The sequence below is a fragment of the Heptranchias perlo genome, chromosome 10 (assembly GCF_035084215.1).
Source record: "Heptranchias perlo isolate sHepPer1 chromosome 10, sHepPer1.hap1, whole genome shotgun sequence".
Classification (NCBI taxonomy): Eukaryota; Metazoa; Chordata; class Chondrichthyes; order Hexanchiformes; family Hexanchidae; genus Heptranchias; species Heptranchias perlo.
This window is the reverse complement of record NC_090334.1, coordinates 54,519,672-54,538,068: the sequence shown is the minus strand read 5'-3', so window position 1 is coordinate 54,538,068 and position 18,397 is coordinate 54,519,672. Positions and strand designations below refer to the sequence as shown.

Below are 18,397 nucleotides of genomic sequence, written 5' to 3'. Positions count from 1 at the left end.
CACAGGCACCTGAACAAATACAAAATCTCAAGTGAGCAAAGGTCTGTGCTAAAATCCTCAACCCGTTCCTGTTAACTGATTTTTAAATGCCCTTCACAAATTCACTAACACATTTTTGAAAATAATAATTTGTTTATGTTAAACGTATGGTTTTGACCAACATTACCTACTATTTTGAAATAATTAGTGAATGGTTGATTAAATCAATTCAGGCAAATTGATCTTTTTATGGAGGTGATGGAAATTCGAATCCAACTGTAACGTTCCTTTGTAGATTGGTTAAACGATTATCAGAACTCGACTATATAATGCAACAAACCACGAATAATGACAATGTAATCAGAGGAGCAGTATGTGGCCATGTACAACTTTCCGGATATTAGAAGACCCCACAATGGCGCTGGTAGTAGTGGGGGTGGGGCAGGTAGTATATGAAGAATCTCTGCTCCAAGAACCTGAACATTAAGGAAGTAATGTTGACCCGTGTAAATTGGGCTTTACACTTTGTACGATTCGTGCCCTTGCCGCTTGTTCACACTCAAAACCAGGTATACAATCAACCCCAAATCATGTTAGTTAAAGTTGGCACGAGTAACGAAACATACATCCCAGAGTTTATTTTTTGAATATTTATTATAAAATGTAATAAAAAAAAGTTTTATTTAAAAAAAACATGCGAAAACACGACCTATCCGCACAAAGGAAAGACCGCGATTTCGAAATATTTTCTTTCATCAGACGCAATACAGTACTGGTCCCATGTACATTCTTCACCATACCCCGAGCACTTGTCACATCAGGCGCGGTTTCCTGGCGCAAAGCCATTTCGAAACCGGCTTTCACAAAAAAGTGCCAAGAATATCTGCGAATTTTAACTTTGCTTTAACTCACTTTTCAAGCCAGGTAAAACAAAAAATAAACACATAAAAATATATAGTATTTCAAAGTGTATTTACAAATATACATTAAACACTATAAGGTCACATTAACCGTACATTACAAGCCACTAATGGATTTCACGAGTTCGTTCAGTAATAGACACTTCGGCAAGCAGAACGGAGGAAGAGTCGTGTTCAAAATATATTAACCTTTCTACAAGTTCAGTGCATTTAGTTCATTCACACTTCAATCACGATAGTGCTGGAATTGCGGCTCTGTTTTTTATACTGATCGAGCCATATTCTGAGTTCCGAGATCTTGTATCCCTCTGGCCCCCTCCCTCCTTGATACACCACTTTCTGATTCCGGAGGACATAGAGCCTTTCAAAGTAAGCACCATAGGCAGCGTTGGAAGAATTGTCCATGCTGTCCGCGACCACAAGGCAGCCGGGGTTCTCCTTGCTCATCAGATTGGCTGCTTTCAGTCGGTCTTCCAGGCAACGGTGCCTTGGGATATCATAGGGGGCATCGGTGCTGACCCAGCCGTCAGAAGGGTGGGCTTCTTCAATGTAGATCAGGAGAAAGTCTGCAATGTCTGCATATTGGGTGGCGACCCGCTGGAACGCCTTGAGGCGCGCCATGAATGGGGGTCAGGTGCAGCTCCCAAAGTTGAGAATCAACGGCCTCGTACCTCGGCTGTAATCGAGCAGCCGGACCTTTCTCTGCTCTTGCAGCTGCACGACTTCAGGGTTTGGAGCCGGCGCGCCCACGTGGGCAGATTTAAAAAAGTCCAGCTTCTGGCCGTGCCAGATCGCTTTGAGGGACTCGAGAGTAAACATACGGTTTGTGTCCGAGACGCAAAGAGGAGGATCATCGGCATTTCCTTCGGTCTGTTCCCTGATCTTGGACAACAGCCGCTTTCGGATGCATAAGATATCGAGTAGCCACAGCATGAGGGCGGTGACGAGGAACCGGGGCAGTAGGATGAGTACAGCCACCGCCTCTTTCAGGAGATTCATGGTTTGAGTTTGGTCCTTACACTCTCCCTCTCTCCCAGCAGTATCTCCCTACTGCTCTGATGGAACAGCCACGGCTCGCCCCCTTTTAAAACCCCTGTGTTGAATGAAGACAGCCCCCGCCTCCTTGTAGACCCGCCCCCGGGGATTACCCGCCACCTACTCAACACCTCGGAGATGAGCATAGAAGGAGGAAAGGAAAGAATAGGAGGGAGAGGGCAAGAGGGAGAGTAAAGGGGCAAGAGGTAGTGGCAGCTACCAAGACCATATATCTGAGTAAATATCCATTGATCCCCCTTTCCTTTTAACTTACATAGTTTAATCGAAGACAAATGTAAAACTATTAAATAATGAAAGGGCAATTCGTAAACCGATGCGAAGTAAATAGCACAGAATAGGACGCGGACGTAAGCAAATTACTCGTGTAACCAAGGAATTCAGCTTAGTGTTGTACAGTGAAATAATGCCTGATCTAATACCGAATCAATTACGGAGAACAAAAATTATTTTAAAAGTATTGGCTGTTACCAAACTTTGAGAACATACGATCATTATGTGCAAACCTGGTTAGAATGGTACGACAAAAGGTAATAATCTAACCTAATTACATTGCCGCGTAATTCTTTAATGAAAAGTAGTCAGTACCTATTGTGAGCTGAATAAAAAGCGTATGGGTTTAGTTTGAAATCGAATACTCCAAAACCCAAAGTCTAAATAATTAGCTATATTGATATATGCAACAAGACACGAAGAGTCAATGGCTGTTTGATCAGTTAACAGTTATCATTTTATAGGCATTAACATTAGCTAATTAGAGTTATATTGTGCGTGTAACCATCACAGTTTAAGTGCAACAGTCTACTGTATTTGCATTATAGTTTTATAATCTTTCGGGTTGCTGTGTTCATGGAAATATTTCCAATGTATTCAGCTGCTTATTTTATTGGATAGCTTGTTCGAACTAGACGTGAATGGTCTATGCTCCCACAAGGATGTTTCTTTCCGAAACTCTTGGTATATTTTACCGATAGATAAATTTACGTACAATATAAATTCCTTTAGGAGTTGCTCCTAGTTTGAACTACAAACAAGCTGACATACAAATAGTTTTGCTTTGTTTCAAGATTTCGAAAGCAAACTTCTTACTATAAATAACGGAATGGTTTGACTTTTGGTGCCTGAGCGCAGTGTGTTAACATGTGTGCCGGAACAGAACTCACTCGTCATTAGGGGGCACTGTTGTCTGGTTGGTGTTTTATATCCTACAACAATTTGAACATTTCTTGTTTTTTCACGTGTACCATAATCCGTGATGTTTTGTTAGCTATAGTGGGAACACATAAATAAACATCATTATTTTTGCAAACCAGATCAACCTCCAAAGGAACGTTTCATAGCTTAAAGTGGATGTACATTTATCTATTAGTAAAATGCTAAGAGTATCTATCCAAAACAAACATCTTTTCAGGAGTATATGCCATTTACGCCTATAAATATTTTATTACAGGGGAAGTGAGATATTGTAAAACAGTGATAACATCTTCTAAATATGCCTGCAATCAAGTGGGGCACACCGGGGCCGATAGATACCAGTAGAGTTTAATCTTTGTTAATCTTTGTTATAAGAAGTTAGTTAAGAATATGTTGAATGAGATTTGGCAAAAAAGACTGCATAAGTACCCAGCGGGTTAGGTACAAATGACTTCATCAATTGTATTTTAACAAATTGCTAGGGTTGTTTTCTAGTATAATTACATAATGGTATATTGCCATAGTGTGAAGAACCAAAAGGATATTATGTTGAATTTCTTCTTTTTGTATTGTGTGCTATGAAGTAGCTACTAATAACTTGTAAAGTTGTTTGATCTAGGATATTTGTGAAAACTGACTTTTTGGTTTTGTTTGATGTGACGATTTTATATGTTCCCTGCTTTATACAACCTAATAAAATAAAAAGTATCAGCCTACAGTTTGTCTTTATTCAGAAGAGAGAGAAGCTGGTGAGAAGTGAAAACTGAAAGACCTGGAAGGGCAGGTTGCTGCTGTGCTGGTGAAGTGGACTGAGGGGGGAGAGGGCATTAATTTGGGCCTAGTTGCAACTGCAGTATGGTGGCATAATGTGTTTTGGATGGGTTTTATGAGAAGACATGATAAAAGATGGCCAGCAATGAGAGGAAGGATTCACTGAACAAGCTGAAGAGGAACAATGTATGGTAGAGTGGGATGTGACACAATTGCAGGGGGAAGTTCTCCTTTACCATGCTTGGGACTGTGTATATGATGATAGTGAGAAGTTCATAGAAGATGATGTGGAAAGGAAAGAAAGATAATCTGATGGAACAGGTGGTGGAAGGATCATGTGAGTTAGGAACATTAGGAACAGGAGTAGGCCATGTGGCCCCTTGAGCCTGCTCCACCATTCAATTAGATCATGGCTGATCTACAGTGCAACTCCATTTACTGCCTTTGCTCCATGTCCCTTGATACACTTACCTAACAAAATCCCGAGTAAAATGGAAGAAAGGATTAAAGTTGGCAATCTGGACAAAGTACATGATACGATTAAAAATAAAATGGGTGATGCTAATACTTGATAAGGAATCTGGTTTCATGATGGCAGATGAGTAATTTTTATATAGTGGATTGGGAAATCAGAAGTACTGGAGGAGGAGATGGAAACTGGGAATTGGGATAAGGGTGACAAAATGAAATTTATGGAATAAAGAAATGAGGAGGAGAAGGACAGTGGGCAAATGGAGTGTCTTTTTGTCTTTCGTGGACATTGCTATCTTCCTTGGTGATTCCTCCCAGTCAGGCGGCTATGTATTGGCTTCCTACTTTAGATCTCAGAATGCTTTTTTTTGGAGGAGTCAGTGGCATCCTTTGAGGACAATATGGAGGAACATAATCCCCTTAGAAAAGTTAGGAAGAGGAGAAAGGCTAAAAGAAAGGAGGATGAGGGTCATATAGATAGTTCATGACAATGATGGTGATGTGGTTTTTTTCCATTGTCATTTGATTATGAATTTGACTATTGTATCAATAAATGTGATAATAACTTACATATTTGTCAACTGTCAGAACCAACATTTTTTTATTTAGCAGCGTACAGTCCATCTTAATCCATATTACAGTGGATAGGAAACTAATGGAATGGTTTATATCAACAGATCGGGTGAGACAAGGATGCACACCGCCGCCTAATTTATTTAATCTAGTACTGGAAGCAGAACGAATCTTGCACTAAAAGATGATATTGGGGGAGTCTTCTTACGTGGCAAGATTTTAAACAATCTCAGATTTGCTAATGTCAATGACCTTATAGCAAAATATAAAACAGATTTACGGTAACTAATTGATAAGGTGTACATGGATTACACATTAACAAAAAGAAGACAAAGGTCATGTCATTTGGGAAGCATCAGGAAGATGTACATATAGCTGGAGGGGATGCAGTTGAACAGGTGGAAAAGTTTGTATACCATGTTGGGTTAGTGTCAGAGAATGGGAGTTGTGATGAAGACATCAAAAGAAGGATTGGACTTGCTTCTGCTGCTTTTGGTAGATTAAACAGGATATAGAAGGCTAAAGATATTTTGGCAAAAACAAAGAGTTTATGAAGCGATGGTTATCCCCATATTATTATATGGATCTGAGTGTGGGAACATGAGAAAAGTTGATGAGCAAAAGATGCTAACCGCAGAAATGAGTTGGTTGAGAGGAACACTGGGAGTATCAAGAATGCAAAGAATCAAGAATGATATAAGAATAACATGGCCTAAATAAGAAACAACGCTTATACAGAAGATTCAAGAAAGATGACTGCGATTGTTTGGGCACATTTCAAGAATGGAAACAGCTAGAATACCTTTCACGGCCCTGTATACAGAGATACATGGAATACGCAGCCAAAGAAGACCAAGGAAGCGCTGGATAGACAATGTCAAGAGTGACTTTTCACAGAAAGGGATACAGATGACTGAAGCGACCAGGCTAGTTCAGAACCATCAATAATGGAGTGAATTAATTCAGCCCCATTGTTGCTGCTGAGCTGATGGACGGGAAATACTGATACATAAATCACTAAAAGTAGCAAAATATATGTTGTCAAGACCATAAAGAGTGCAAGCAAACTAATGGGGTTAATTTCTAGAGGAATAGAATATAAAATCAGGGAGATAATGTTACATTTATATAGATATTTGGTTAGACCACACTTGGAGTACTGTGTGCAGTTCTGGTCTCAATACTATAGAAAGGATGTTGAAACACTGGAGAAAGTGCAGAAAATATTTACAAGGATGTTACTAGAATTGAGAGGATGCATCTATCAGGAAAGGTTGAGCAGGCCTGCAGCCCTTTTTCTCGAAAAGAAAAGACTAAGAGGAGGCTTGATAGAGGTCTTTAAAATTATAAAATTATGAAGCAGTTTGATAGGGTGAACGTGGAGAAATTGTTTTCACTTGTGGGTGAGTCCAGAACAAGGGGACATAAATATGATAGCCACTAACAGATAAAATAAAGAATTTAGGAGGAATTTCTTTATACTGAGAGTGGTGAGAATGTGGAACTCACTGCCACATGGAGTGGTTGAAGCAGATAGCATTGATGCATTTAAGGGGAGGCTTACATAAGTAGAGTGGGGGAAAGCTTGTGTGGAGCATAAACACTGACATAGGCCAATTGGACCAAATGGCCTGTTTCTTTGCTGTAGATTGAATGTAGTTCTGTCAACCCTACAAAATTTGGGGTTAATCCTGGAGGAATTAGCCTACTTTAAGAGAAAGTATGATTTGATAAAGAAATATTCTTTGACTTTTTTTGGCACCCAGCCCTGGTAATGACAAACTTTGCTTAAACAATAAGGACAAGGTTTTACAGCTAAAACAATTTCTAGTTGATCTATGTAAGAACATTTGGGTGAATATTAATTTGAGTGGGACACAGAGAAAAACATAATGGATGATGGTTCATTAGTGTTTTTTGTGCATTTTTTCCCTTTTATAATCAACATCTTATGCTTGTGGCTATATGTCTTAGCATAGGCTGTAGAAAGGAAGAGATAGATGATTACACTCTTTGAGGTCGATCCTTGACATCGGGTTTGGCAGAAAATGGCTCCCTGTCACCAGAATTTTATGAACTCCAGAAGGATGTTAGAAAATGATCCATTATATAATTTGTAAAGTAGTTTGGGATTTGGTAGAGACACAACATAGATAAAGCTTATTATTAATATCATTAAAGAAGCCCTATGGTGGGCCATAAGAAATGTGTTTTTCAGAGAGTTTATTTTACTGAAATTGATAATCTGTTAAAAGTATTCAAGATTATATTTTCTTAGATGTTCAGAGGAATGGAGAAGACGAGGCCTTACATCTGAAGAACATTTCATTTGGTTTTGTGATTCTTCTAGGGGAGAGTTGGGTGATCAACTGTTTTTATTTTCTTATCTGCTGGAAATAATTGGTTGCTGCTAACTGTGTAATGATTTCTTTGTTATGAGATGATAATTGATTTGTTATTATATTTTTCCTGGGAAATTATGTTACATTTATATGCATTTATGTATTAAATAATACATTGAATTCTACTATTTACTTCTTTTTTGCCTTTTTAACTTTCTTTTTATGTCTTGCTTGGATTATATCAATTCAGTTTATTCACACTCCCTTTTCTAGTGGAGCTCTACCATGAATTGTGGGATTTAACTGGTCCATACTTGTTAAATACTTATGAAGAGATGCAGGTGCAATGCCAACCAACCAGTATGATGCTCACTACATTAATTTCCTCACTGAAACAAGATACAGATCCAGCAAGTGTGTTGTGCCACCAACTGATCGCTCCCCTTCAGATGGAGTGTAAGACTTTTGCTAAAATTTTAATTAACAGACTGAGGAGTAATGTACTCCAGCTTGTACATCAGCTCAGTTGGGTGGACTAGACTAGAAGGATTATAAACTGTAACAAGATTTTGGTGTCCCAGCAGCTACTTAATCTCATGATGTGAAGATGGTGTAGAATGGATACCTTTTCTATACATGCCAGTATAGCCACTAAAAAGGACAATATAGTTCCAAGAGACAACAAAATGTATTTCCAGAGAGAAGAGTGGATGATCCATCTTGGCCTCCTCCCGATATCCCCACCAGCATAGAAGCCAGTCTTCAGACAATTTGATTCACTCCACGTGATATCAAGAAACTAGAGTGCACTGGATACAGCAAAGGCTATGGGCCCCGACAACATCCCGGCTGTAGTGCTGAAGACTTGTGCTCCAGAACTAGCTGCGCCTCTAGCCACGCTGTTCCAGTACAGCTACAACACTGGCATCTATCCAACAATGTGGAAAATTGCCCAGGTATGTCCTGTCCACAAAAAGCAGGACAAATCCAATCCGGCCAATTACCACCCCATCAGTCTACTCTCACTCATCAGCAAAGTGATGGAAGGTGTCGTCGACAGTGCTATCAAGCGGCACTTACTCACCAATAACCTGCTCACCGATGCTCAGTTTGGGTTCCGCCAGGACCACTCGGCTCCAGACCTCATTACAGCCTTGGTCCAAACATGGAAAAAAGAGCTGAATTCCAGAGTTGAGGTGAGAGTGACTGCCCTTGACATCAAGGCAGCATTTGATTGAGTGTGGCACCAAGGAGCCCTAGTAAAATTGAAGTCAATGGGAATCAGGGGGAAAACTCTCCAGTGGCTGGAGTCATACCTAGCAAAAAGGAAGATGGTAGTGGTTGTTGGAGGCCAATCATCTCAGCCCCAGGACATTGCTGCAGGAGTTCCTCAGGGCAGTGTCCTTGGCCCAACCATCTTCAGCTGCTTCATGAATGACCTTCCCTCCATCATAAGGTCAGAAATGGGGATGTTCGCTGATGATTGCACAATGTTCAGTTCCATTCGCAACCCCTCAAATAATGAAGCAGTCCAAGCCCGCATGCAGCAAGACCTGGACAACATCCAGGCTTGGGCTGATAAGTGGCAAGTAACATTCGCGCCAGACAATTGCCAGGCAATGACCATCTCCAACAAGAGAGAGTCTAACCACCTCCCCTTGACATTCAACGGCATTACCATCACCGAATCCCCCACCATCAACATCCTGGGGGTCACCATTGACCAGAAACTTAACTGGACCAGCCATATAAATACTGTGGCTACGAGAGCAGGTCAGAGGCTGGGTATTCTGCGGCGAGTGACTCACCTCCTGACTCCCCAAAGCCTTTCCACCATCTACAAGGCACAAGTCAGGAGTGTGATGGAATACTCTCCACTTGCCTGGATGAGTGCAGCTCCAACAACACTCAAGAAGCCCGTTTGATTGGCACCCCATCCACACCCTAAACATTCGCTCCCTTCACCACCGGCGCACAGTGGCTGCAGTGTGTACCATCCAGAGGATGCACTGCAGCAACTCGCCAAGGCTTCTTCGATAGCAGCTCCCAAACCCGCAACCCCTACCACCTAGAAGGACAAGAGCAGCAGGCACATGGGAACAACATCACCTGCACATTCCCCTCCAAGTCACACACCATCCTGACTTGGAAATAAATCGCCGTTCCTTCATCGTCGCTGGGTCAAAATCCTGGCACTCCCTTCCTAACAGCACTGTGGGAGAACCTTCACCACACGGACTGTAGCGGTTCAAGAAGGTGGCTCACCACCACCTTCTCAAGGGCAATTAAGGATGGGCAATAAATGCTGGCCTTGCCAGCGACGCCCACATCCCATGAACAAATATAAAAAAAATTGAGGTTTATGGTGAGGAGGTGAATTGACAAATTTTACCTATCTGAAGGGGACAGGCTTGTTGACCGCTTTCTAAAAATTCTTATTGTTTTATTTTGGTTTCGGGCCTCCTTTATAAATTGTATCCCAACTTTTGTGGATATATTATTGCCTCAATTCCATACATCAAATGGAAGTGCAGTGCTACTGGTGTAAAATGCCTGAAAATAGGCAAGGGAACTGTTCATGCATCTTCAGTTATTGGACTGTTTCACTGGAATATACTGCTGGCATGCCGGTCGGTGGATGAGTGATGATGTGGCAACTGTAGAAATGTGGATTTTATTTCACACTTGCCAGACCACGTGAATGTTATAAAAATGGCTTCAGGTTTCATTGACTTTAAAATTCAATTTAAAGTCATGCTACAGATAACAACAAATTTGAATCATCGCCTTATGCTTTGGACTGTTTAGATCTAATGTGCAAATTTAACTTATACATGTCAATTCAAATAGAATAAATTGATGCAATCTGTATTTTAGTATTTTTAAAGTTGATACATAAATGTGTTATAATAATTGATTTTAAGGTTTCTGTGGTGCAGAATTGAAAAATATTTCCTGGAAATAATTTTGATTTTAATGGTTATTCTAGAATCAATTTTGTACATGTTTCTGTTACCTGTGCTAAAAAGTTGAGGTTGTTATTTGGGGTGTTGTCATGTCAATTTGTCCTGTTTGATGAGTTATTGTAGGCTGAATTTTTTTTCTTTTTTATTAATGTGGTGAGAATTGACTTAATGCACTTGATTGCTCAGTTGCAATGAACTATTTGACAGTTTAATTTCCATAATCCCCAGACCAGTTTACCCCCATTAGCAGAATAATGACTAAATTCTTGATCCAATTACAACAACAAAACAACTTGCATTTAAACAGCGCCGTTATCATAGTAAAATGTGCCAAGGTTCTTCAAAGGAGCGTTATCAAACAAAATTTGACACACAGCCACATAAGGAGATATTAGGACAGGGCTTGGTCAAAGAGGTAGGTTTTAAGGAGCGTCTTAAAGGAGGAGAGGTAGAGAGGCAAAAACGTTTGGGGAGAGAATTCCAGAGCTTAAGGCCTAGGCTGCTGAAGGCACGGCCACCAATGGTGGAGTGATTAAAATCGGGGATGAGCAAGAGGCCAGAATTGGAGGAGCGCAGAGATCCCGGATGGTTGTCGGGCTGGAGGAGATTACAGAGATAGGGAGGGGTGTGGCCATGAAGGGATTTGAAAACAAGGATGAGAATTTTAAAATCAAGGTGTTGCCGGACCAGGAGCCAATGTAGGTCAATGAGCACAGGGGTGATGGGTGAACAGGACTTGGTGTGAGTTACTGCAGTAAAACAAGTGGTTCAATATTACTGGGCATATTTTGTTACTAAAACTCTTTACTCAAAGATGTAATAGAAAAACATCGAGAAAACAAAAATATAGTTAAAACTAGTCAGCATGGGTTTCAGAAGGGAAAGTCATGTTTGACCAAACTTATTGAATTCTTTGAAGAAGCAACAGAAAGAATAAACAAGGGTAATGTAGTAGATGTAATATATTTGGATATTCAAAAGGCTTTTGATAAGGTACTGCATTGTAGACTCATGACTAAGGTCAGAGCATGTGAGTCAGGGGATGCGTAGCAGAATGGATAGCAAACTGGCTACAAAACAGAAGAGAGTAGGGATTAAGGGTAGTGACTCAGACTGGCAAAAGGTGGAAAGTGGTGTTCCACAGGGATCGGTGCAGGGACCACTGTTGTTCACAATTTACATCAACAATTTGGACACGGGGTTCAGAAGTACAATTTCAAAATTTGTGGACGACACAAAATTGAGGGGGTGCAGTTAATACAAACGAAGAATGCGTCAAAATGCAAGATGACATTAATAAACTTGCAGAATGGGCGTGTAATTGGCAAATTAATTTTAACATAGATAATTGTGAGGTAGTGCATTTTGTTAGGAAGAATAAAGAGGCCACATACCGTTTGAAATTAGTTTACAAGATGTAATCATAATATTATTAAAAATCTTACGATAACGTGCAGCTCCTGCCCACAAACTTTGCTTCCTGTTCTTCTGATTTGGCTTCCTTTTTTTCCCCCAACATTTCCACTTCAAATAACAGACCATTTCCCTTAGTTGGGGGGAAGCCCTTTAGAAAATCCAGCGTTATGCATCCACCACCAGAAACTGATGCCTTCCCTGACATGCCACTTACTACCTCCAACACAAAAATACAGAAGAGAGAGAAAGGATTAGAAAAAGACAGAGAAAAGTAGAAAAGAGAAAAATAGGAGAAAACCAGCAGAGAGAAGAAAGGGAGAGAGAAGAAAGGGAGAGAGAAGAAAGGGAGAGAGAAGCAGAAGTGAGAGAAAAGAGGAGACAAACAGTAGGAACATAAAGATAACAGAGACAAGTAGGAGAGAAAACATATCCTTCATGAACAATGCCACGGGAAATCTACTAGTTATTTTATAATACATTGCGCGTTACGTCATAAAACCGCATACCATCTGACCTCCCGCAAGCAATACCATGGAAGATCTACTAATTTAATTCAGAGAGCATAATAAGTAACGATTCATGCATTTAAATGGCTTATTTAATTTTTGTATTGCAACTTTTGTTGCAACTGAGGTTTTCCAGGCAAATTAAGTGTTAAAAATGTCCAATGCTTATTGCAAAAAAATGAAATAGCCTTGTTAAAGTGTATTACCTGGGGTGCAGGATGAGGCTTCCTACTTAGAATTTTGAGATAAAAGCTAGTTTCATTCATAAGATGCAGATCTCATTCATGTGATGCATACACACGAGACTACTACTATGATGGATCTGACTCATTGGTTGAGCCAATGGACTCACTGCTCTAATTATATGGGATTTGAAATTAAAATGCCTATGACAAAATCAAAAGCCCATATAGTACTCATTACTGAAGAAAATTAAAATGCATTCCAGTAGCTCATCATTTTTAAAACAGAATAGAATATTAGTTCTTTACTTTTAAAGAACTTTGTTTCCTTTACTGGATTTGCACTTAAGGTATTTTCGTGAATTAATTGTGTCCTTATTTGACACAAAATCTGATTTGAAAATTGAATGAAATACTTTAAAGCTTCTTGTTAAATTATAAATACTACAAAATACAGCTGTATATTAAGGCAAACCATAAATAGGATTGTGCACAGCATTAAGAATTTAATTTTTATAATAGACATTTTTGAACAATTCTCCAGTTTCCTCAACGTTTTAGTATAATTTGAAATCCTAAATTCTGCAAAATAGCTTTATACATATTTTCAATTAAGACTGTAGCTAATTTCTGGATTACATTTGCCCCAAAATTATTGGGCTTTGGGTAGACATGGGAATATTGGAACAGGAGTAGGATATTCAGCCCCTTGAGCCTTTACCGCCATTTAATTAGATCATGGCTGAATTGTATTTTAACTCCATTTACCCACCTTGGTTCCATATCCCTTATTACCCTTAGATGCATTGGTGGTGGTTTTTGTGTTGGGGGGAGGGGGACAGGAATTTGGGATGGGTTTCTGCCCCATGCAAACCGCATTTGAACTTGCCCAGCATAAGAGGAAAGGAGGATGAAGCGCCTGCCCAATATGAAGTGCAAGCATGTAAATGACAAATTTAGGACAGGATGACGTTACCTGTCCTAAATTCTGTCATTTCCACCCTGAATTCTGCCCTTCTAAGAAGTGCCTGTAAAAAGCAGACATATCTGGCAAGTCTAGGTCATTGAGGTGTTAGTGGAGTCTGCAGCACTGCAGCACCTTTGGGGTAGGAATGAACTTTTGCCTATAACTTTGCTTTACCTGGGTCTTTCTGGAGATTTCTTTACCCTTTAAATCTGAAGCTTTCAGGTTCAAATCCTGGTCCTCCTTTGGAGGACTTTCAGCCACAATAATTTGGCATATTATTTCTGAAGGCAACAAAATGGGGTTTTCAATGGGGATTCCAGTATTTTGAATATACATGATGGAGGAAGAAGTGGAGAGAGAGGAGCAACTGACTGCTTTGGAAGCCCTTCAAATAATGCAGCAGTAATGAAGATCAGATCCTTTCAGAGATGCCCTGCCCACAGGGTTTCCAGACCTAGGAGGTCCTTTCTGAATCTCTCTCCAGAGTTATGCCAGGGGCTACACTTCAGTCCTAAATCCCTGGAGGAGCTACACTAATTGTTTCAACCAGATCTGCAGACTAGCTTTGGAGGCAGGATGTCACTTACTGTGACAGAGATAGTGACCACTGCAGTGAAGTTTTATGCCACTAGCTCATTCCAAAATGTGACAGGATTAATTCTGTCATTAGTCAGTTTGCAATTCATACCAGCATTAGGCAAGTCCCAAATGCTGTTTTCCAGGGCTGGCAATTTCATCAAGTTTGATATTGGTCAGAGGCAACTGAACAAATGTGATGTTCATTCTACTAAGTTGAGGATTTCCCAGGGTCATTGGTGCCACTGACTGCACTCACTTGGCTATACATGCCCCACATGTGAACTCTCATTAACAGAAAGGATGTTCACTCCACCAATGTACAACTTGCATGTGATTCTAGACACCAGTTTTTTCACATCAATGCCAAACAAGCAGACAGCTGCCAAGGTGCATTTGTACTTCAGCAGGCAAGTTTTCCTGCCATTTTTCAAAATGAAGCATGTGTCAGGATGGCTCCCCAGGGACAAAGAATACCCTCTTCTCCGATAGCTAATGACACCATTGCGCAGGACCACCAATGCAGCTGAAGAGAAGTACAACAAGTCTCATACGAGAACAAGAAGTTGTATAGAGCAAGCGATAGGAATGCTAAGAGGAAGGCTTAGATTTTTGGATGGGTTGGGGATGGGCATTTCAGTACGCTGCTAGGATGGTATCTAGAACTGTGGTGTCCTGTTGTACGCTCCACAACTTTTCTATCCATAAAGGCACTGAGGTGGAAATGCCAGAGGAGGAGGGAGAGGCTGATGATGACACAGTGAAGGATGAAAATCGCCCACAGGAAGAGAGAGCAACTGAACCAATAGTTACAGCAGCAAGAGAGCTGGGATAGAGACTTATTCATGACACATTCAGTAAGGTTTGAACCATTGCTTGTCTAAACCCCTTCCTTTAATAAAATACCTCTTTGAATGCAGCGCCGTCTGGAAAACACAAAACTAACATGTTACTGACAGTTCAAAGTGACACTTTCTGTTTACTATCTTCAAAAAAGCACCACATCAACCATACCAAAAATGGCAAAAAAACCTTACTAATTATATATACACTAGTATTTTGTATCATACACCCCTGATAATTTTTCTACTTTTCCTGATGCTTATTATAGTACTGTTGAGATGCTGGGCAGTGCCTCCACATGTGTATGGTGCCCTGCAAGCATCCTTTGTTTCATGGCATAACCCACGAGATCATTGTCTGCTCACTCTGCAGTGAAATTACATTTCTGAAGCCTCCCCTCACAAACTTCATGCTCCACTTCCACACATTCACTATTTGTCCTTCCAGTGCTCAGATTTATCCAGTGAAAGTAGCACATCTACATTATCTTGGTGATCCCCAGTGACTCTACCTAGGTTGGTGAGTGCAAGTCAGAATGAAAGTAGTGAAAGTGATGGTGTGGGTGAGTTTTGGCAACCACTGCCAGATGTGGACCATCCTAGTATCCAATCTTCAGCTGCTTCTGATGCTCTATATTTGCTTGTTGGTACTGAGGATACAAAAGAAAAATTAATAATTAACACACATACTGTCACAGAATTATAATCCTCATCCTCGTCTATTTCCATTATCGAAGTTTTTTTAATAAATGTACTTGTTCATCACAAGCCAGTTATGGGCACATGACCTCCAACTTTTCCACCCGCCACAGCCTGGAAAGAGATACTCCCCAGGATTTCTATTTCTATTCAGTTGTTTCTGAGATGTATTTTCATCCATGCCAATGGATGAAATATCTCCTCTGGATTAAAATTTCCTTCTCAAACTCTCTTACCTTGCGGCTGTCGTTTTGATTCTTTACAATAGATCTCCGGTGACATTGATTGCAGGATGTCAGGAATTGGAATGTGTTTTTTGATGTTTATTACAGTCCTGCTCCAGCCTAAATTGGACAGCAATTTGCACAACGCTGTAATTCAGTAAATTCACTGAAGCAATATATCACATGACTTACTCAAGGTAAAAGTATTACAGATCTGACTGGTACTGAAAGATACAGATCCCACGGATATAATATTTGTAATTCTACTAAGGTACTATTTTTCAAAACTTGTAAGTAATTTTGTTATTACCTTCCTCTTAAAGCCGATTTTCAATTCCAATATGTCTCGGGAACACTCACTGCCCAGGTGCGATGAAGAGAAAAAGGTGGCAGAGATCCGTGATGCTGGGCCCCTGCCTCTTTAACATTACCCAGGCATTTTCGGAGTTTCCTCAGGGGTGGAGCGGAAAGCAGCAGGTGCAAAGGATAGGCATGATAATGAGGCAGGAGGGGGTATAACTAGCCTCATTTTCCTCTCCCAATGCTGAAGGGATCCAGAAAAGTGAGCTTTATATCATGTGCCCAACCCCTTTCTGATTGGAGAGGGCAGCAGCAAAGACCCGAGGACCAAAGAAAGTAAATCCTTTATCTTTCAGGTTCAGTGGGACAGGGATTGGCACTGGAGGTTGCTGTCAGAAGGCCCTGATGCCGATGGTCTTTACTGCTCTAAGACTTGCAACTACAGCTGGATTTCTGCATCCTTTGCTAAGCACAAGGCCTTACCAAGGGATAGGGCTGCACTTGGGGTACGTTGGGACTAGGCTAATGATCTGAACCTGCAAAGGTCAGGTAGAATGCACTTCTAGTGCCCAGACATAGGAAAATGGGAGAACCCTTATTTCCAACTCAAACTCCAGACAGAACCTTAGATGTTTACAACATAGAATTACATAGAATGTACAGCACAGAAACAGGCCCAACTAGTCAATGCCGGTGCTGATGCTCCACCAGGCCTCCTCCCACCCCTCTTTATCTAACCCGATCAGCATAACCTTCTATCCCTTTCTCCCGCATGTGTTTATCTAGCTTGCCATTAAATAGTGTCTGTTGGCTAAAGCAATCCAAACATATCCCATAGCCTTGCTCTAATTGCCATCACCATGTATCTTTCTCTGCTTCAAGTGTTTATTCCTTAAAAATGCAATGGTCTCTGCCAAAGTATGCGATGTTCTAATAGCTCTGCGCAATGAAATTTCTCCTAATCTCTCTCCTCGCGCTTTTAATGAGAATTTTAAATTGATGGCCAAGCATCAATAACTCCCCAATGGGATGAAATAGTCTTTCTGTATTCAGCCTATCAAAATTCTTCATTATTTTAAAAACCTGTATTAAATATCCTCTCAGCCCTCTCTGTTCCAGTGGAAATTGCCCAACTCCTTGGTATTATGCTGGTAAATCTATGCTGTACAATCTCTATGACTAATGTCTTTCTATCAGGGGTTGCCCAAAGTTGCACACAGTGCTCTAAGTGTGGCCTATCCACTGGCTTGTATAAATGTGCCACTACCACTTTGCTCTTATACACTATGCCTCTAAAAATGCTATGACTTTATCTACTTGCAGTCAAATAATTATTTATTTGAATCTTGTGTCTCTGTTCCTTCACATCTTTCAGTATCTTTCCATTGAGTATATACTTCCATTCCTTTTTTTCCTCGAAAAATGCATTACCTCACACTTTTTCATAGTAAATCCCGACTGCCACCTGTCTGCCCATTCTGCTAACCTGTCTAACATCCCCTTTTACAGTCCTTTTCACTGTTTGCCGAAGCCCTACTTTTGTGTTATCAGAAAATTTTAATATTGTGCTCCCTAACTTGTCCAAATCATATAGATATTATTTTATACATATATACCCTGAAAACCTGTGGCCTGTGATCATCTTTCTGGGTGTAACACGCTCCAGTCCTATGATAAGGAAGCAGCAACTCCTAACGTAAGGAGTCATGGGGAGCCCATCCAATAGCACTTAAATTAGCTGACCTAGAAAATATACCAGGGTCAGCGGCAAACACGTGGATTGGGCAAAAGTCCTGCTGTGTTGCACTTCCGCTGGCAATATGGCAAGTAGAAAATCCCAGCCATTATTTCAAGCTGTATACAGTCACCTAATACAAAAAAGAAATGTGTGAAGAAATTATCTGAGGAATATGCCTGAATGATAAAGCCCTAATGTAATAGATAGGGAAATAAAACAGAATATGGCAACCATCTCTGGTGTACAAACATTGCCCTGTGCAATTTATTAAATATTGTTTCCTGCAACAGATATGCCAATTAATTGGGCTATGGTCTGAAGAAATTAATGTAACCTTTTGTGAACTGATTCAATCTCCATTGTTTTCTAAATACTTGTATCATTAGTTTCTAGCTGTGTATTTCAGCTTTTGTGTAATTATCTTACTTGTAAATAAATCTGACTATCAGTTTTAGTCTGAATGTAATGATCTGGCAATATGATATTTGGTGCCTTTTGGAGTAGGCAGGAGATCATGAAGGGCACCCAAATGATCTCTGGAGCATTATATCCTAAGCAAATGATGATTGTTAGCCCTGTGGCATATTATCTTGAAACTGCATTGCACCAACACCACTGGTGTAATGTAAATTCATCTTTAGTTCTATTCCAGAAACAGGTATGGTTTAACATTATTGA

General features: G+C 40.3%; 1 protein-coding gene across 1 annotated transcript; it reads right to left on the bottom strand.

Moving 5' to 3' along the window:
• Window positions 1-660: 660 nt before the first annotated feature.
• dio3a (iodothyronine deiodinase 3a) lies at window positions 661-1,944 on the bottom strand. Its single transcript, XM_067991028.1, has one exon. The coding sequence runs from the start codon at window positions 1,896-1,898 to the stop codon at window positions 1,119-1,121; it is 780 nt and encodes a 259-aa protein (XP_067847129.1). The 5' UTR covers window positions 1,899-1,944; the 3' UTR covers window positions 661-1,118.
• Window positions 1,945-18,397: the final 16,453 nt, after the last annotated feature.